The 20,865-nt window shown below is 44.2% G+C and overlaps 2 protein-coding genes across 3 annotated transcripts; one reads left to right on the forward strand and one right to left on the reverse strand.

The window, feature by feature from the left end:
- The first annotated feature begins 4,163 nt into the window (after positions 1–4,163).
- Positions 4,164–13,144, forward strand: LOC131893500 (E3 ubiquitin-protein ligase RBBP6-like). Of its 2 annotated transcripts, none has more exons than XM_059243559.1 (3): positions 4,164–5,569; positions 8,205–11,721; positions 12,691–13,144. In XM_059243559.1, the coding sequence occupies exons 1-3, from the start codon at positions 4,945–4,947 to the stop codon at positions 12,980–12,982; spliced, it is 4,434 nt and encodes a 1,477-aa protein (XP_059099542.1). In that variant the 5' UTR covers positions 4,164–4,944; the 3' UTR covers positions 12,983–13,144. The 2 variants fall into 2 exon arrangements, with proteins under 2 accessions (XP_059099542.1, XP_059099533.1); XM_059243550.1 differs by having other exon boundaries at positions 4,166–5,569; positions 12,688–13,144.
- A 1,685-nt stretch (positions 13,145–14,829) lies between these two features.
- LOC131889432 (collagen alpha-1(I) chain-like) lies at positions 14,830–20,803 on the reverse strand. Its single transcript, XM_059238532.1, has 4 exons — positions 20,278–20,803; positions 19,118–20,202; positions 16,170–16,455; positions 14,830–16,099 (listed from the first exon to the last, which is right to left on the reverse strand). The coding sequence occupies exons 1-4, from the start codon at positions 20,461–20,463 to the stop codon at positions 15,032–15,034; spliced, it is 2,625 nt and encodes an 874-aa protein (XP_059094515.1). The 5' UTR covers positions 20,464–20,803; the 3' UTR covers positions 14,830–15,031.
- Positions 20,804–20,865: the final 62 nt, after the last annotated feature.

Below are 20,865 nucleotides of genomic sequence, written 5' to 3' on the forward strand. Positions count from 1 at the left end.
TTCGTTTCTCTTAAGGCAACTAAGGACACTTACAATATTTTAGGCAATCTTAACAGAAATTGCTATTTTTTTAAAATCGTAAAGAAGGAAGCTTAGGGTTGAAAATTGGGCTTGCTTTTAACAAAAATGAATGTGTTGGTTTCAAAACTTAATACAGTTGCAGTGCTTTATTGTTTATATCTTCTCATTCAAATTTCCTTGAACTTAAAGACCTTGCTCTAAACGAAATCTTCCTTTGGCTTGAGTACCGGTTTGTTGCACCAAGTTTCTCAACTCCACCCCATACCCATCCATGACTATATTCTCCATCATTAGTTGAGCTTAGGAAAAGATGTCAGCTTTAGTAGAGGTGAAATATCTAGCAAGTCGCTTCTCTTGGGAAAATATAGTTAGGTGAATTTTGAAAGTAGCTCAATCGGCGAAGCACCAAATCAAACATTCATATATTATCCCTCTTAATTCTCGGCGAGAATGTATTAATGATCCGCGGAATTCTATCTTTTAGGCAAAGAAACATAAATTGGAGTTGTTTAAGCTTTACTATTTCTTGAATTTTAAGAATACCTAGTCTTTTGAAGGTCTTGCTCGTGTGGTCTGTCCTCTTCGCTCCCACAATCCGACCAACCGCCCATTTTTCAGCCGTTTCCAGGGAGTTTATTGCGGATGATTTGCCGAAGTATTCGATCCCATAATCAATTCGTGGAAGAAGGTAGAAAGGGTCTTTCGTATCGTGTGATTGAGAGCAGAATTATGAGCTTTCCAATTAAGGTTGTCATCGATGTAAAGTCCTAATTTTTTTATTGCTGTTTCTGCGCGTATTTCCAACCAACTTGATGAATGGAATTGCCGTTCAGGGAATTATTCAAATCATAAGAGGCATTACTAGGGCTACATAAAACCAGTTTCCCGAAACCGTCGAAATTAGGTAGTCTTTGTTTGATATAGAGATTTTAAGAAATCTTGTTTGTATGTCCAAAAATGGAACTTTTGTAAGGTATTCTACAAAAAGCTTGGGATATTTGACATTGTTTTGTTCCATACTTTAATAGCACGCAGGTTTGTGGCCAGCCATCTAGTTAGAATCGTGATTTTTCAATAACTTCCTCATCTTGCAAAATATGTATAGGTATTTTCATAGGCAATCTATTTGCCTTGGCTCTCTCATGGGCAGTCGTTCATGAAAACGTTGGCGTCGTATCATCCGAAAACATTGTTATTTTGAAATTGGCTGGATCTGGAAGGTCATTAATGTTTAGTAAGAATCAAGAATAGCAGTGGTCCTAAAATGCTGCCTTGGGGCACCCCACATGTCGTAAAAGCTTGGTTTGACAAGTTCTCCGATCTCTGCCGTGCAAGTTTTACTACGTCCTGGCAGTAACCATTCTTACTAAGTTTTGACAAAAAAAATATCATGATCAACTGTGTTGAGCACTTTCTTTAAATCCACGAAAACGCCAAGTGAGAACTTATAACGTGAATTTGATATGTTTTGAAAAAAATGTGGATAGCATGCATTGACGAGTGCTTAGGACAAAACCCAAACTGAACATCAGTGGTATTTGTTGGTAGACAACTCTTTAGATCGGAAGAGCAAGAATATGTTTTTCTCTGAAGGTGGGATTCGAGAAAAGAAACTTATTGGGCGCTAATTTGACATATCTGTGGCATCGCCCCCTTGAATAAGGATAAAACTTTGCCAGATTTCCATTCTGACGGGATTTATGANGAGCACTTTCTTTAAATCCACGAAAACGCCAAGTGAGAACTTATAACGTGAATTTGATATGTTTTGAAAAAAATGTGGATAGCATGCATTGACGAGTGCTTAGGACAAAACCCAAACTGAACATCAGTGGTATTTGTTGGTAGACAACTCTTTCCAAAGTCTTGGGAAGAATATCTTTTTCTCTGAAGGTGGGATTCGAGACAAGATACTTATTGGGCGCTAATTTGACATATCTGTGGCATCGCCCCCTTGAATAAGGATAAAACTTTGCCAGATTTCCATTCTGACGGGATATATGACCAGTTGTCAGAGATATGGTTACAAGAAGGGCAAGTGGCCCAGCAATTTCGGTTTCAATTTCCTTCAAAATTCTGTTACAAATACCATGGAATCCTTGACGTGGCTTATTTGGCAAATTGTCAATTATTTCGATGATATCCGTTCTCGTCATGAATTTGAAGTAATAAGATCGTTGAATTGAAGAAGACGGAATATGTTCACAAGGATCGTTATAATTGGGAACGGACTTTGGCAAACTTTCTGTTCGATTTTGTACCTTTGATGAAAAGTAACAGTTAAACGAATCTACTATGCATTTCGGGTTAGTAACCACTTTTCCATTGTAATTTATCCTGGTTGGGGGGTTTCTCGCCTTGTTTGAGTATCGACCCCAACAGACTTTTTGCACCCCTCCACGTTTTACTTGAATTGGAGGAGTTCGACTCAAAAAACTGCTTGCCAATAGCTTGCTTTTTCCGCCTTAATAAATTCATAGTATGTTTTGGAGTATTCTGCAAAAAGTTTTGATGAAAAAGTCTTGAAGACAGAAAACTAAGAATATTCAGACACATCTGGAGAGAGATGAAGCAGAAAAAACGCTCCAGATATGGCATCGAAGTTGGCGGGATTTTTTTCGGAAATATGAAAACGAATTTTGAAACATGGATTTCACTTGAAAATGGTCCAGTAGTGAGCTGATGATTTTGACTCTCATGTTCTAGATATACTCGGCTTTCATAATATGGAAAAACATTGGCTGGGGACGGCCATAAATTTGAAAACGTAGGGACTCCCACCGTGCAGGAGGATGACATCCTTGAATTTGTTTTCCAAGATCTTCAATAGTCACGCTCAGGGTTGCCAGGTTCAAGAGAACTAAAATAGCCAAACTGAGATTTCAATTTAGCCCAATGTAGCCATTCCAATACAATAAAAAAAGTCTAGACTAATGTACATTATAATAAGTTTTATTATATATTTTTACGATCACCAAGTTTGAAGGCTTCATCTAGAACTTCATCTTGAATTTTGATTTTTGATGATCCCAAAACTGATTAAAGAGCGCAGATCTGAAGAATGGTTTAATCCAGGTCAAGTTGTTGTGAAGACTTTGATCTGATAACTGATAACATATTGTTCACCTGTATCTCAATTTATAGGCAAAAGTGACTCAGGTAAAGGCTCAGGTAAAGGCTCAGATGATGTCCCTAGGGAGGGAAAGTGTCAAGATTGGAGAAGCTGCTGTTAGGTCCAGCACTTCTATAAAAATTTAGTCTCAAATTATGACACAGGTAAAGACTCAGGTAATGACTCAGGTAAAGACTCAAGTAACGACTCAAGTAAAGACTAAAGTAAAGACTAAGGTAAAGAATTAGTTGAAGTCCCTAGAAAAAATGTTAAGAATGTAGAAGTTGCTGTTATGTCCAGCAGTTATACTGAGTACTTTTATTTAAAACAGTTCATGATCAAATTTAGCCCAAATTTAGCCATTTAGCCACTTCAAATTGTTATAGCCACAAGGGTCTCAACTTAGCCCAAATCGAAGAAATTTGGCTATGAATTTAGCCATCTGGCANAGCCAAAAAAATCTCAGAAATCTCGTGAGTGTCGCTTCTCTGACTAGCCCTCTAGTCTAGCGCCGTCTGGCCAATGCAACGCTGGGGCTTTTACCCAAAGCTGGCAGACCTGACATGAAACGCAGCGTCAGCTGCGCCCATCTATTCCTCCTGCAAAATTCAGTGCTTCCGTATCTGGCGTTTTTAAGAGAGTTTCGCGCTTTTGGACCGTGGCACTGAATACATTTAAAAATGACTTAATATTCTGATTCATCATACCTCCAGCCTAAAAGGCGATAAACATAAATCTTTAAAAACTTCGGGAAGAAGTGACTGGTACTTGCCATCAGTTTTGAAAGCACTTGAAGTGTGAAGCTCAAACGCAATAGTTTGATAACTTAAAAATAGATAATCAAAGCGTCTTTTAATTAGAGCGGTAGGTTACATTTCAATGTGTATGAAAATTTAGATGCTGAAATTGGGCTTCGATCGACTGTTTTTTCATTCCTCCGCTTGATATGGACGCTTTTTTGCCGCTTTTATTGTGGACACACTACAATTTGTGCCTCGATCGTGCTTCTGGCTTGGACCGCATCGTTGACCTCGTCCACATTGTGTACTACCTTCCGACCGACCGAAAGCGGAGAACACTGTGTCGGGTTAACCCGCCCACCATTCACCCCGCTGCTCGCCCGGCCCATCCGGCTGCCCCCGAGAGTATCGCCCATCCTCTATTGTCCGGCCTCAGGCTCAGCCTGGACCACTGCCTAACCGGTGGCGGAGCTCCGGCCCAATTTCACCATTGTGAACCTGTGAGTGGACTGGAAATCCGATCCTCTTCGGATGAACCAGTCCATCTCAAACCCATGGACGGCTGGTTGTATCCGGGTCATACTTCGATACCTGTCGGCCTCGGGGATTGAGTGAGTGTCCTCGTCCTCGTCCTCGTCCTCGTCATACTCCACATAAGTATCTGTTATCCGGTCCAATTGGTTGAAGGCGTTTCATTCGCCGGATCACGGATTACTCACTCTCAACACGACCAACGACCCACCCGCTGGCTTGGTATTATTATAGAAAGCTCATTCTGATCAGACTTATTTCATGTTGATCCTTGTTTGAACCGTTCCAAATTCCGCCTCGTTTTCGATACGTGATCCTTAATAAATCGTGGGTGGGTGCTCCCAGAACAACTCGGACTAATCGCTCGATCTTTTGCCCTTAACCCAGGATCTCCGTTTCCAGATGCCTTCCTAGGTCCAGGGGGTCAGTCAGTCATTGGATGAGTATCGGCCAGGATTAACGAGTAGCTTCTAGCTAGGCCCGGGATTGATTGGCGGGTGTGAGGTTGTGTTGATTGGCCGCCACCGTCCCGCCCTCAAGATGTCGGTGCGGTTCAAGTTCAAAAATGACTTGGAGCACACGGCTTTGCCTTGTGATGGGTTTCATATCTCGGTCTTGGACTTGAAGCGAGCCATTGTGCGGCTCAAGCGGCTCGGTCGGGTCACGGACTTTGACCTCGAGGTCATCAACCAACAGGACAACAAGCCCTTTGAGTCCGAAGATCAGTTGATTGCCAAGAATTCCACCTTGATCATCGTGCGCCGACCTTTGCCCGCGGGTCACCAGAAGGTGTGGGAGGAGGAGAAGTTGGCCCCGCAGATGAATCTCAGTGGGGGCGGGACCGGCTCCACCTTGAGCTTCTCGCACAGTGCGGGCGATGATCGCTCGGAGGACGACAAATTAAGTGCAATGATGTCCAATTCGACGGAGATGTACGATCAGAAGAACTGGCTGAAATTGCGCGGGCGGGCCAACTATCCGAGCAAGTTCCCGCCCGCCACTTATCGGTGCATCAAGTGCAATTTGCCCGGTCATTGGGTCAGTGAGTGTCCCAATACCAAGACCGGCTTCTTGGGGAGTGAGTTGAAGCGGACCACGGGGATTCCTCGGAGTTTCCTCAAGCCCGCCCTCAAAGACACGCCCGGCGCTAAAATCAACCCGCAAGGTAGGCCTGTTGCAGCATATTAATCGTATGGTTACCTTGGCTATGAACACGCTGGCCCCGAGAGCTCGTTCTAGCTATTTTTTAATGGGACATTTTAGTGTCCCATTCAAAGAAGTGGATTCAGTATTCTTTAAAACATGCTGTCATAGATTTATGGCGTTGCTTTTTGTTAATACACTGGGCTTTGACGGTACGTGTTAGGGGCGCATGGTGTTAAAGATTGAACAAAGATCCATTGTCTCGTTTATTAATTACCCCCACTATCTTTTCACCATTTCTCTCGCAACAGTGCCCAAATATGATTTTATAACTTTAATTTGTCAGATTGTCGCTTTAGGCGGACGTGTACAAATCTCAGCAAACTTTAAGATGTACGAATGAAAACAACCGTCACTATTGTAAAGATCTTGGGTGGAGATTTTCACTTCAACTGTTGACCTTTCGGGAGATGAGGTGATCTGATGTCTAGGGGATATTGTGGCATTGTGTAGAAATTGCTGTAAAGAAACTTTCAATTATGCTCTTAAGGGTATTTGTTATGTTTTTTTTTTTTTATATCAACGAATCAAAAAGAACAACTTCTGTTTTATGGAAAAAGCCCGCTGTAGATAGAAAAAGCACATTTTGCCACTAAGAATATACCTAACGATACATCTGATCAAGAATATAGCATATCGGAATCATCAAATCGAAGTGTTGCACTTTCAGTTCAAGTTTCATGATCTTAAATAAAGCCGCGTCTCAGCAATTGCACGTTGAGTTGGTCAAAATTAGCTACCAATTGCTTGTTAATTAACACATTGAATTCATTAACGGTCTCAGACACTTCAATCAATTATTTTTTTAACTTGCATGGTGCTATTTTACCTCAAAATGTTATATAAAGTCACTTCCAACACACTGAAAATGCATACTTTGGAATCAATACCGTGCGTACCTAGCATTTTGTTGCCAGTTCATCAAAATCTATGTCTTTTTCTGGAAGCACTCTTGATCATTTGCACATAGTTCTTAGTCAGACTTCAAATAGAAAAACTTCACCGTTGAGTAAAATGTCCCATTGTTTGGAACAAAAGAACCATGGTAGCTGAGTGGTCTAATGGATCCGATAGAGCCACGATATGGTTCCCTTGATGGCGTGGGTTCGAATCCCGCCCTCGGAGAAAACCTTCAAACTTGTTAAAGTTTTAAAACTTTTTAAATTTCTTGAGATCAATAAAGTCCTTCCTCCCAGCCAACACGGGTTCCGAGCACATTTTAGCACGGTTACCCAACTGATTGAGCATTTAGGGCAGGTCATTGAGCGACTGGAAAGGCATGAGTCAGTTGATGTTGTCTATCTTGATTTTGCCAAGGCCTTTGATATAGTAGATCATGGCCTTTTGTTGAATAGACTTCATGACATTGGAATCCAAGGCAAGGTTCTCAATTGGATATCAAGCTTCACTCAGGATAGGAGGCAAATTGTAAAGGTTGTGGGATCCCTTAGTGACATACATGATGTCAAGTCAGGTGTTCCCCAGGGTTCGATCTTAGGGCCCCTCTTGTTTATAATTTTCGTTGCCCCGCTTCAAAAGCTTAGTATCACTGCCAGTCTCTCTTCTTATGCTGACGATACAAAGTTAGTTTCTGGTAGGAATGGCCAAGATTCCAGTAGCCTTGCAAAGGACTTAAATCGAATCTACTCTTGGGTAACTGAGAGCAATATGGCCCTGAACGGAATGAAATTCCGCTCAATGACCTTCGGGTCAACTCCTTTGAATACTCCACTCGTAGATAATGGAGGTAAAGATATTGAGCAGGTCTCATCTATGAAAGATTTAGGTGTAGTCCTCCAAAATAATGGAAAGTTCGATGAGCATATCCAGTTGAAGGTGAGTAAAGCTTTTCAAATGTGTGGTTGGATATATTGCACGTTTAAGTCCAGAGATAGTGTCATGATGCTAACTCTGTACAAGTCGATTGTTCAGCCGCATCTTGAATATGCCTCTCCCATTTGGGCTCCAATTAGCTCAGCAGGTTTGCAAAAGCTCGAGCAGGTCCAAAGATGTTTTACTAGGAACATTGGAGATATGAGAGTGCTCTCATATTGGGAGAGGCTAAAAAAGTTGGGACTGTGCAGTGTTCAGAGAAGGTACGAAAGATATCTGATACTGTACGTCTTCAAAAGCATCCATGAGCTTTGTCCCAACCCAGGATTTAGTATAGCAGAAAGTTATCTAACAACATTTTGGTACCGTGGGAAGTTTCATAACATGAGACTTCTTAACAAATCTCTTGTCTCTGTCCAACCTGTCTTCAGGAGCCTTTAAGAAGAAACCTGAAATCGGTATAGTTCGGTAGTTGTGAACTTTTATTGAAAAATAGAAATATTTTTGAGCATTCTGATCCAAAACATTATGTTCCTGAGTGCCTTGAAAGACAGAATTTAATGAGGACTTGATCGAATTCAAGTGCTTCACTTGGCCGGATAGTTCAAATTCTTATTGATCCTCAAGTTTTACACCTTCCGAGCAATTTTAGATGTGGCGACATGAGGTTTTAAATGATAAATTTTATCAAATTTTTTTCTGTCAATGCTGCGAGTACTAGTCTCCCTATAAACCTCTCATGTGTCCCATTTCTCTTGTCTTAGGTTTGTTCATGGTCAACGAACTTGAGGAGCGAGCTTATGTGGAGAAGAAAATCGACAAACCCATGTGGGAGAACGAAGACTCGAACCAAACCGAGACGCCCAAGGTCAAGATCCCCGAAGATCTTCTCTGTCCGGTTTGTAAGGATCTTCTGCGGGACTGTATTATGATGCCCGAGTGCGCTTGCGAGATGTGCGACGAGTGTGCAAGGAACGCCCTCATCGAATCCGAGGAAAACACGTGTCCTGTGTGTGGAAAGTCCAAGAACTCGCCCGATGAACTCATCCCGTGGCGAGGGAAACGGGACAAAGTGAACAAGTTCAAAAACTCCATGGGAGCGGCATCGAACTTGTTGCAGCGAAATGTGCACGAATCGTCGCAGAAACCCACGCTCCCGGACATCAAATTGCCGGGCCAAAACGATTTCGACACCGTCGCAGGCTTGAAGCCATCCCCAGTGTACGGCATGTCTCCAGGTATGTCCTCCACGGGAGCGTCGCCTCAGATTGACCCCATGGAGTCAGAAGGGCCTGTTCCTGGATTCGACCCCGAGACCAAATCTCCGGGGACTCCACTTGAAACTGAACGTACCTCCCCCAGTCAGACCCCGAACATCACAAACGCGATTTCCTCGGAAAACGTTGCCATTGAAGGCACACCTGCTAGCACAAGCCCCTCTGCTCAAGATCCCGTGGGACGATCGGCATCCCGATCTCCTCGAAGACGCCGAAGTCCCTCTCAAACCCCTGTGGAGGAGCAACCCAAATCCAGGGCTGTACCTCTCCCGGATACATCCCTCCCGCCACCTGGATTTGAGTTGCCTTCGTCAACAGCCGTACCTGCTTTATATCCAGTTCAAGGCGCCCATTATTCATCAGCTCCGGGTTACCATGGGCAGTCTCAATACCCTTATCCATCACGACACGGCCATGGTATGCACCATCGTGGTAGAGGTGGGGGTCGCATTGAGAAAGAAAATGGGTACATCGTCGACCCTTTGGCTGCTTTCGAAGCCATCATGGAGCGAAAAGATCGACAAAAAGGGCGGCTTCGCAACTCCCCCCGCTCATATTCGCCTCCTGGGCGATACGGAGGTTCTGCACGCTCCTCTCACCGTTATCCCCGTCGACCTCCATCGCCTCCTGCCCATTATCGACGTCCTCATTCCCCGGGATATGGATCCAGGCCGAGGTCTCCCTACAACGGGAGGAGTCCACCCCGTTCCAGATCCCCTGGCAGGAGGTCACCCTTGGCTCCACGGAGTCCTCATCGGGAATTGCTGAAGCGATCCCCGCGCGGGCCTCGAACTCCGCCCCCTCTAATGAATCCAAGCAACACGCCACCAGCACCAGGCACTCGAAGTCCCAGATCACCGAGTATGGGGGCTGTGCCAGATGGTCCAAGAACCCCACCCCCACCACACCCAACACACCGACTTCCATCTCGCGATCGGCAGTTCAGCCCTGAGCGCCGAGCTTCACGGGAACCTCTACGACCACCGTCTCCACATGATCGAACCCGATCTCCTCGAGGTGTCGATTCATACAAACGGACCTATGATCCCCGGGATCGGAGGCATCCCCGCCATAGAGAACGTCATAATGATCCCAAAGCTGCTCCACGTCACCGCTCACCGCTTGAGCGTGGGGAGCCCAAACGAGGTGGACGAGACCATGACGAACCTCGTCATGCATCATCCCGCCCTCGACGGTCCCAGAGCCATGATAACCGAACTCCAAGTCTCAGTCCTGAGCCAGAGCACGATTTGGGATATCGACAACATATACCAGAGCATTTGAGAGAGGATCGCCGATATGAGCACTCCTCTTCACATCGGCGACAGGAGCGCCCAAGAGACGAACGGTTCAGAGATGAAAGGGGCGGACGAAGACATCATTTCCCGGATGACAGAGACCTTCGTGATTTTTCCCGGGCCAGAGTGGACATGTTGGAAGTAGATCGCCGATTTGAAGCAGATCGACATAGATCAGCGCGAATGCCGGAGCCTCTCAGATCCCATGAACGCGACGATCGGGAGCGCCGTTACGAAGAACAGATTCGTGAGAACAGTCGAGATCGTCGAGATCATTCGAAGATGCCGGGAAGATCCGACTATCCGTCTGCGGAGCGAGTTCCCCTGGCCGAACGTGAGCATTTCCGTCATGTGGATGAGCCTGTTCCGCCGTCTGAAGTCGCCAAGGAGGAATCCGAAGATGGAGACAAAAAGAGAAAAGACAGAAAGAAGAGGAAGCGGAAAGGAGATTCTGGAGAAGAGACCGATTTGGAGAACTTGTCGAAGAAGAAAAAAAAGAAGACCAAAAGGGTCAAATCCAAGTCCAAAGAAGACAGCGACTCTAACAAGATGGAAGACAGTCAACCAGGGGCAAGAGGAGATCAAGACCTGCATACAATCTCACCCAAACCAATCGAGCCCCGAGACAAGCTCGACAAGCTCGACAAGCTCGACAAGCTCGACAAGCTCGAAAAGAGCGGCTTCAATGACGATCAGCAATTGCCCCCCGAAAAGGAAACCATGTCGTCGGTAATGAGCTCCAAAGTTGAAGAAGCCCTGTCCGATCCCATAAGCGAGGGTGAGCTCGAAGACAAGAAAGAGGACCCAAAATCGAAATGGGATTTGATTCACACCGATGATGACGATGGTAAAGAGGACGCCAATAGTGACTTGCGAGCCATGCTGAAAACCAGGCCCCAAAATGATGACAAGGAACCACCCTCGGGTCCCACCAACGAGGACGAGGAGGATGAAGACGGCGAGGATGCCATGACCGGGGACAAATCCGATGAGGACAAGTCGTCCAAAAAGAAGAAGAAAAAGAAGAAAACAAAAAAGAAATCCAAAGGCCACCATTCCGGATCGGATTCGGACGATGGCAACAAAAAGAAGAAGAAGAAAAAGAAGGAGAAGAAATACGCCGAACTCAAGAAGGAGTTGATGCTTCTCCGGCAAAAAATCGGGGAGACTCACTCCGATCGATCCCCATCACCCCCGGCCATTCACGACTACGACAACATCAAGGTGACCATTGCTCGGTCTCCGAGTCGAGGTCAAGGTCGACGAGAAGCAGGCCGAGATCGTCCCCAAAGGTCCTTATCGCCTGTGATAGCAAGCAAGCTCATGGAGTTGAGCGGCACCAAGATCTTGGACGAACCACCTCGGCGGAAGTCCGTCAAAGATCGATTGGGACCGATCCCGGCCAAGAAGCCTGACCCGAGTTCCTCTCGAAGTAGTCGAGCAGTTCCAGAAGGGAGTGCTTCAAGAAAAACTCGATCTCCTGAGCGATGGGACACGACTCGACACCGAGCCAGCTCCAAGGATCGGGAAGATAACAGTGGGCGGAAAGGTCGTGAGGAACCTTCTTTAGCTCGACCTCATAAGCGTCTCTCCAATGACGTGAACAGCTCGCGATCTCGTCGAGAAACGGATAAAAGTAGCTCCAAGGGTGGCAAAACAGCATCGCCGCCGCGACGAAGAGAATCGCCCAAAAGCACCAACCGCAGGTATGTATAATCAAATGCCTGCCATTGTCTGGAGAAAAGTCAAACTCAGTGGGTTAGACGCGTCGACATATTCCGTTCCAAATATATATGCCCACGGTTCTTATGTTGCTTGTAAATATGTTTTTTTTAACACGATCACTGACATTCACAAAGGCTTTTAATGACACTTTGTAATGTCAGGAAAGCACAAGGAATCTTAAAAATGAACTTGAAGATCCGTCCAAAACCTTTTCATTAACATTGATCGTTAAAGTTTTTTTTTCACAACCTCTCCTTGAGCGCATGCATCATTATCACTCTTTTAAGAAATGTCCAGTCTGGTGAGGCATTAGATGGTCAATCTTGATGAAAATTGGGCCATTCAAATTGGAGAAATAAACCAATAATGAGCTTCTCTATGTTCATGAAATGTAAATAGAGTGCACATACATGTTGCTAGATAATGTCAATTGAATATTTTTGTCGAGTTACGCTTCCTTAAGCTTGTTTTAAGCGACTCATTATTCTTTTCTGACGGAAAATTGATTTTTTTTTTGATGAAATGAGAAAAGTTCCTTTCGCTTTTTTCACATCGAAACGTGGGAACAAAAATCATGATAGCATAGATTAAACAAGCCTAAAAACAAAATAAGTACCGTGTGCCCGATTGAAACATCCTTGTCAATCAAGTTGGAACTTCCGTAGGAGTCTTTCAAGTGGTTCCACTTATTTGCCTGTCATGGTCTTGTATAGTTCCGTTGGATTCGGTTTAAAAGTGTTCAAAAATTAACATTCAAACAATACTGAGCCCATCCATTTTCATCGATACAATTCAGATGCGTATCATTTATTCATTAATTTCACTGAATTTTTACTCACTGCAGGGAATGCAATCCTCAATCGTTCAAATGAAAAGAAAAGTCATGCCCGACTTATACGTTTTAATATCTAGGGAATTAATCAAGGGTTGGATGTTCCTCTTTCCAGTAGTTCGAAAAGCGCGAGGAACAACGTTGGAAAATCTCGCCAATCTCCTGATCGTCAACGAGATGAGCCCAAATCCATTTCAAAGTCGCGCGACAAACGCAGAGACCCGAAAGTAGAGGAGCCCAAATCCTCATACAGGGAGCGAGAATCAGCGAGAAAAGAGCCCGATGGCAATGGCCATCCTTCATCTTCTCCTCCACGAGAGAGCCGGAAAAATGCACGGTTGGAGCGTACTCGGTCTCGATTTGAGGATGAGGCCAGCTTCGAGCCCGATTACGAGGGTGATTCCGAATAATTTGAACGAGAATCTAACCGATTAGCTCCCGCTTTCGACTGTCGACAAGGCACTTCTCACTTCTCATTCAATATATTTTGTGATACTTATTGTTTAAATTCCATTTGCCCACAGCCTTTTCGCGATGAATTAGTGAAATACAATGCCATTGGCTAATGATAATGTTCGGGCTTGTTCCCTTCGTTTTGACGTGTTTTTTTTTTGCTGATAAAAGGTTGTTCACAAGAAGGTTTCAAAGGACAACGTAAATTTGAGGCCAAAAACCTCCAGACTTCTGAGCCACTTGGCACGAATAGGCGGCCTTTAGCAGTCGTCGTTCTTCAAAGCAAGGAGTGGATTAGTGTTCCGGTTTTTTGGGCCAAAATGAGCAAGTCGTGGTAAAAATTGTAATGGCGTTACTCATTGCACTTAACTTTCCTCAAACCCAAATGACCAATATTTCTGGATGATTGCCTCATACTTCATTCTACGCATTCACCTGGCCTATGTAATTGGTATTTTTTGCCAAAATGTAAAATATACCAACAGTAGATATGTGAAATGCAACCCATTGGACAAATCTTTACAAAAAAAACCTCAAAAACCAAGGAATTGAAGATTTTTTTGCCTACAAGGGATAGTCAATTATTGTTGAAGGAGGGAAACATAAACATTGAAATATAATACTCCGTCAACAAACACCTTGATAATTTTGCTCTGAATTAGGTCTTTTGGTTCATCCAAATATTCAATAAAGGATATTCTACTCATGGTTCGAAATGCTATAAGGCTTTGGAAAGACAAAATTCAAAGCCAAGAACATCTTTAATTTCACTAAAGGACAACCACAGATGTTAGAGTTGACTATCTGTTTCTTTGCTAGATGATATAACCTTTCGGTATTGGGCAGTACCTCGGAAGATTGCCCTCAAAACAACAAATTCCTTCGGTTGATTAGAGAGAAAGAGGAACAAAAAATTCAATGGCCACTTTGAAGGTCGATAACCCATTAATTGGCCACTTTTGGATAGTTACAATTATACTTTTTGAAATGCTATGAGTGGACCTCGGAAAAGGCAAAACACTTTTTTGAAGTTGAGAAAACTCGGAAAAAAAGCTTTGAAAATTCGCAAAAAGGGGAAAATACTAAAAAAGTTTTAATAATGCAAAAGAATTGTAAGAGTGGGAAAAAGGCAGTTTTAGCCTCTTTTCTGCATTTTTACCAGGTGCAAAATTTAGTCGCCCATTTGTATTTACTACGTTATCTTTTAAGTTTACAACGAATTTCAACTTTTTCCTTGCAATTTTCGACATTAGGACTGTCATTTAAGCAATTCATTCTTTTCTGAAGCCTATTGCTTTCTTGCAGCTGAGGGCGATTTTCTTCACAAAGTAAATTTGGGTCGGATCAAGCTCATTGCATCTCTCTTTTTTGCAGACTTTCCCATGGCAAAAAAGAGAATTGAATTTGGCTTCGATATAATGTTGCATACAGTTTATATGGTAACAACTCTACAAATAAAAATCTTTCAACTTAACTATACCGAGGATGACATTCTTTGCAACGGTTAGTAAAGCCAGTGAAATCCAAAGTAAAAGAAAAACTGCTAATAGGTTCTGAATGGAAATTCAATCCGTCATCTGATGAAGTTGCACAAAGGTAAATAAAAAGGTCCCAAACTGTTGGAAATGGAATCTGCACTTGATCAAAAGGTTGAGTAGAGTTCTAGATATATTGTTCCGTCGTATGATAACTGCCTTATGCGCTCTCTGCTCTTGGTCGGTGTACATTGAACTCATTGAACTCCTGTGGGTGGCCGATTTTTACGAATAAAGTTACAATAGATATACACTCATCTTCGCCTCAACTTGAATTACAAAAAATCAGTCGAATATTTAGCAACTGAACACATCCCTAGAAACACGCTAAAAAATAATGGTCGATGGTTTACAGCAAAACATCAATTGGTATATTATAGGTTCGAGATGATAATTAAGGTACATCTATAAGAGTATGTCAATATGTACGGCTTCAGGTAGGCCATTTGAGTATTGGAACACTCCAAATATTTAAGAAGATTCTCCAGGAGTACCGGGTGGGCCCGGTGGCCCTCTAGGCCCGACGACTCCATCAGGCCCTTGTGGGCCCACCCCGCCAGTGGGACCTATAGAGCCAAACACTCCAATAGGTCCATTCGGTCCTTGCAGACCTGGTCTGCCATCTAAGCCGTCTCTACCAGGGTTTCCATCAGGTCCTGGTCCTCCAGGTGCGCCTCTTGATCCTTGGTTACCAGGTATACCGGCATTGCCAGGAATCCCCATTAAACCGTCAACCCCGTTTTGTCCAGGAAGTCCGTTAATACCAGGTGTTCCATTGGGACCATTGAATCCAGCAATTCCTGGGGATCCCACACGACCAGGTATTCCAGGGTTGCCAGCTGATCCTTTGATTCCTGCCTCTCCCTGTATTCCGTCGATGCCATCTTTACCGTCTTTTCCGTCTTTCCCATCAACGCCAGGTGGGCCTACGGGGCCCATAGCGCCTTGGGCACCATTTTCCCCGGCCAGTCCAGGAGTTCCTGCAAGTCCACTAACACCAGGTTGGCCATATGCTCCATTTGGCCCAGCCAGGCCAGGGGGGCCATTGATTCCGGCAACACCAGTGGGACCGAAAGGACCTGGACTTCCCATTGGACCAGGATCACCTGCTCCTCCATTTATACCATTCATTCCATTTGATCCAGGAGTCCCAGACTGGCCAGGTACTCCGATTGAGCCAATAGCACCAGCCATTCCGTCGGTTCCTGGAGGCCCTTGGGATCCAGCACTTCCTGCTGCACCTGGCGGTCCGGGTAGTCCTGCCACGCCAGGCATACCAGCTGGTCCTGGCGGGGCGGAAATGCCATTTTTCCCCGGAATTCCATTGGGTCCATCTTTTCCAGGAGGTCCAGGTTTGCCCGGCGGCCCTCTTGCTCCCGGTAGCCCATCATTTCCAGGAGGACCTGGCAATCCAGGGGTTCCTGATACTCCCGGAAATCCCATCAAGCCTGCAGGGCAAGCACAAAATTGCCTCGCTTGTCTGGCAGATGTCTCCACCCGTTGAGCTAATGATGAGTCAATCAGATCCTCTAACCGATTCTGAAGACAAAGAGTAATATGAGGAATTGAGGCTAATTCACCTCGCCAAAGGATTGTTTCGCTAACTTACCAAGATCAAAAGATCCATAGTGTCCTCGTCATCAATTACATCGCAGAATGTTGTATTGCAACCAGATCTGCCGGTAAACTGAACATCCTGGAAGTTATTTATCAAAAAGGGTAAGTTGGCACCATCAAGATTGTGTTCCAGCCCTCGACTATCAATTGGCCTGAGGTAAAGACCCAACAATATCACGAATACTTTAGAGCACATTCCAAAAGGCATTAACATTATTTTTCTGCATTGGTCTTGCCTTCTAGTCGCACCGAACGACTGGTGGTCAACCAATGATTTCCTGGCTCAAAATGAAAGGAAAAGTCGACGCGGAGATAGGAAGACATGGGCAGACCGGTTTTTGCTCGGCCATTGACGGATAGGGAAACGACCGACCGAGGGCAAACTCCATCAAATTGTTCAATTTTCTCCACGCAAACTACCGCCTAAGCGCAAGCACAATTTGAAAGCCAGTAAACCAGTTATACGTGGGGACCGGTTTTGAGGTTGAAATTTACGAAATAAGTTTGCTGCTGGATTGTTATCAACTACTTTTTTCTCTCGGTTGAGCTTTACAATCCGTTACGAAAATGAATGGCAAACTTGAGTATCTTTTCTATTATTTCGTGCAATCTTTAGCAATTATCCATTCACACTAAAATGTCTAGCCTTTCCATCTCATTGAAGCGATGCTCTGCAAGTAAGACGTAAATAATCACCTTGTAATAAACAACTTGGACAATTTAGGATAAGCAATCCGGACTAACCTTACGCTCAGGGGTCGTTTCGTGATTTCTCAGTCTTTTCGCGTTTGCATTTTTAAGTCATCTCATTACTTGGTAAGTTGGTAATCTTTGTGGTTATACTTCACAGGTGGGAAATATGGTTCTGCTCCTTAAACGAAATATGCTGTAGCATCCATCAGGTAGATAGATTATAGATGAATATATATATTTTTTTCAGGAACACTTTGATCATGATTGGCTAATGTCGGCATTTAATCTTTGAGTTAACATCTTAATATATTAACAATTTCATGAACATGTATGTAATTCCTCAGGTTCTGTGTCAGCAAGAGCTTGTTTTCACCAGGACCTGAGCAAGTTAAAGAAGACATAGATAGTTCTTAATGTTACAGAGGCCAAGCTCCAACATGATAACGTGAGTTGGAAGAAATGCAAAATGAAAATGAAAGACAAAAAGGAAATCATATACGAGGGCTGTGTCACTTATACCGGTACTTTAGGAATAGCTCTTGAAATGTAAAAGATAGAGCAAACTTTATTTTTAGGATTTTTCGACATATTCACCTCCAATTTCAATGTACTTATTACATCTTTTAACCCAACTCTCAAACACAAATAACAGGCCATTCTCTGAGAGCTGTCTTATCACCCCCTGTACGGCCAATTCCAGCTCATTTTGAGACCCAAAACGATGACTTGCAAGGCTCTTCTTGATCTGGGGAAAAGCCCAGAAGTCGCATGCTGCCATATCTGGACAGTAAGGTGGATGCTCCAATAATTTGATCTTTTTCTTGGTCATGAAATCCTGGGTTTCTCTACTTGTATGCGGACGGGCATTGTCTTGGTGAAGAAGCCATCCATTTGCAATTTTTTCCGGTCTTTTCCGCTTGAGATGCCCTAAAAATATTCTCAAGACTTGGCAGTAGTATGAGGAATTAACAGTGACACCTTGGGCAACATAATGCTGGTAAATTGGACCCTCATAGTCAAAGAAAAGAATGAACATGATCTTCTTGTCACTTTTGGTAGCCTTGGCTTTGACTGGGGCCTTGGAACCTTTTGGAAGCCACTACTGACTTTGTGACCGCAACTCAGGTGTGTAAAAAGACATCCAAGACTCGTCACATGTGACAATTTGCTTTAAAAATGCCAAACCCTGTATATAATCGTAATGAGAGAGAAAAGTAAAAATCATTCCTTAGGATTTTTGTTGGCATACGCAACAATTCTTGAGTTTGCAAGGAGCCAAGGAGTACTTCTGTACGAGATAATCTCTGATTGTTCGGGTGAATTTTAAATTATTGTTGAAGGACGAGTAGCCTAAGAAAACTTCAGGACTTTGAGGCTCTTTTTTGGCCATATTACCCAACATTCACATGTCTTTTTTTACAATGCATTTTGCCCCTTCGTTTCCACATCTTTTGCCAATCAAACTTCAACCAGACACATCAGGAGCATCAGTTTCAAGTACTCATAAACTATGACCAAACTTACTCAAGTAGTCTCATCTTTTGCTAACCAAGTTTTTCAGTTAACAAACCAAATGTGACGAGGTAGTAAGTTTGAAATATGTGTTCTTCTGGTACGAGTATCAGAATGTTTCTTTTTTTTGCTAAAACGATGTTTTATATGAAAACATGTATGATGTCAACGCATATCCAGGTGAGCTAGAACAAAATGGTGCTCTTCTCTTATTCCTCGAGCTCCTTCATTGCTAAATTTGTTCACTTCGAATTAGCGTAAAGCATGTGTAGGCGTTGGTTTTGTAGCAGGACATAAATCAGACATGAACAAATTTTGTGGCAAAATTCTAGATCAGACCCACATTTAAGGCCTAGCCAGATCTCCAACTTTACAATTGATTGATCAGAAGTTATATGAATATAGAGTTGAATATGGATTGCAGATTTTTGTCTTGAACTCATGGAGATCACATTTCCAGCAGTGGGAAGGAAGTCTCTAAACATTATGATGTTCTTACAATCATAATCAATAACAATTTGAAAGTAAATGACTGAGGATTAGCGCAGTCTACAGAAAGTATGAATGAGGTCATCTTGTATCTGCATTATATTTCAGTATTGGTATCACGAGAAAATTGAATGGAATGTTTTTTAACCATTGCTAAATAGTAACTTTTATAGTTATTTGATAACGATTATTTTCTTGAAGCCTTTGAGCTCCGGCTTTTTCAGTTCACGTGGGGTCCTCTTTTACTTTCTACCCGCCGGTGTGCCAGGAATACCAGCAGGACCTGTAGGTCCAGGTGGGCCATTTTGCCCAGCAGGCCCAGGATTGCCCAAGGGACCTTGAACACCAAATGGACCTTGCGGACCTTGCGGCCCAGCCGGTCCCAGAAGTCCATCTCGACCATTAAGACCATCTAATCCATTTAGACCAGCACTACCAGCAGTACCTTCTCTCCCTACGGCCCCTGGATTCCCATTGCCACCATTAACACCATTGACACCAGGAGGACCGGGAAGTCCATTTTGTCCCGGAATACCATTGGCACCAGGATCTCCAGAAACTCCATTTTGACCGGGTACTCCAGGAGGACCGGTCTGACCTGCAGGCCCAGGGTTACCCTGAGCACCTTGCACACCCTGTAGGCCTTGAACTCCGTCAGTGCCGTCTCTTCCATCTTGACCATCTGATCCAGGCGATCCAGCTCCACCGGGCTCTCCGTCAGGGCCTGGATTTCCAGTGTCACCATTGTCTCCATTAGCTCCCGCGGGTCCAGCCGAGCCAGGTGCTCCGGCAGGTCCTGCACCACCAGGGCTACCAGCACCTCCGGGTATTCCTGCTCCACCAGGAGTACCGGCGGGCCCAACAGGACCAGCTGCTCCTGGAACTCCATTTGACCCATAGACTCCAGTTTGACCAGGTGTTCCATCTGCACCAATTTGGCCAGCTAGTCCAGGTGGGCCAGGGTTCCCAGATTGTCCAGGTAAACCAGGAGGTCCTGCCACTCCTGCTGTGCCGGGGGTACCGGGAGTCCCATCTGCACCTGGCAGTCCAGGAGGGCCAGGAGGGCCAGGTGAACCAGGAGTTCCATCAGATCCTGGCGTACCGGGGGCGCCAGGTGTTCCAGCAGGACCAATTGCACCCTCTCCTCCAGGAAGCCCCGGTAAACCCGGAGTTCCAGCTGGTCCTGGCAAGCCAGGCTGACCTGGAGGTCCAGGAGGTCCTTGAGGCGCTACAGGACATGCGCAGAACTGTCTTCCCGTTCTTGAAGAAGTGTTTTGAGAGCTATCATCCTTCTCTTCCAAGACCAAATCAACCATCCGTTTTATTTCAGACTAAAAGCAAGGATCATTCTTAATTTCATTATGGTCTCATGGGACATTCACCGCAACTACCTTGATTTCACTTACCTGAAATACGCTGATAGTGTTCTCATCGTTTTGTCCTTCCAAGAGAGACTGTCTCACAACTCGTACTAATAATTCATCTTGATCAAAACTTCCGTATAAGTGAGAGAACTCCTCTACTCCACGTCCTCGAACCTCAGCTCCGAGGACGCAAAGAGCAACAATAACCAGGTTCCATCGGGTCATCATGTCTAGAGCCACGACATGCTACTGACATTTTTCATTTACCTTTCTCGTTTATGTCATTTTCGTTTCAGGGGCACTATAGAAACACCAAAATTCTGGTGGTCGAAAAAAAATCACAAAAAAAACTTAGAGTTTGAAACGTCATTGGCGGGTAGGAGCGAACCCTACCTATTAAAACCAACCCTCAATCACATAGTATTAACTAACAATATTGGTTGACCAATATTTTAGCTGATCATCGGGAAAGTTGAACAGAAAGTTAAAAGTTTGCCATCCGGTTTGTCCCTACCACAGGTCTTATGAGGGAGAAAGTATCAACTCGGAACGAGTTTAGAGAGCATACACACACACATCCAGATGTATTGATCCTGAGCGTCTACGTTATACCACATGCTAAATGACTTG

Source organism: Tigriopus californicus, chromosome 1 (assembly GCF_007210705.1).
Source record: "Tigriopus californicus strain San Diego chromosome 1, Tcal_SD_v2.1, whole genome shotgun sequence".
Classification (NCBI taxonomy): Eukaryota; Metazoa; Arthropoda; class Copepoda; order Harpacticoida; family Harpacticidae; genus Tigriopus; species Tigriopus californicus.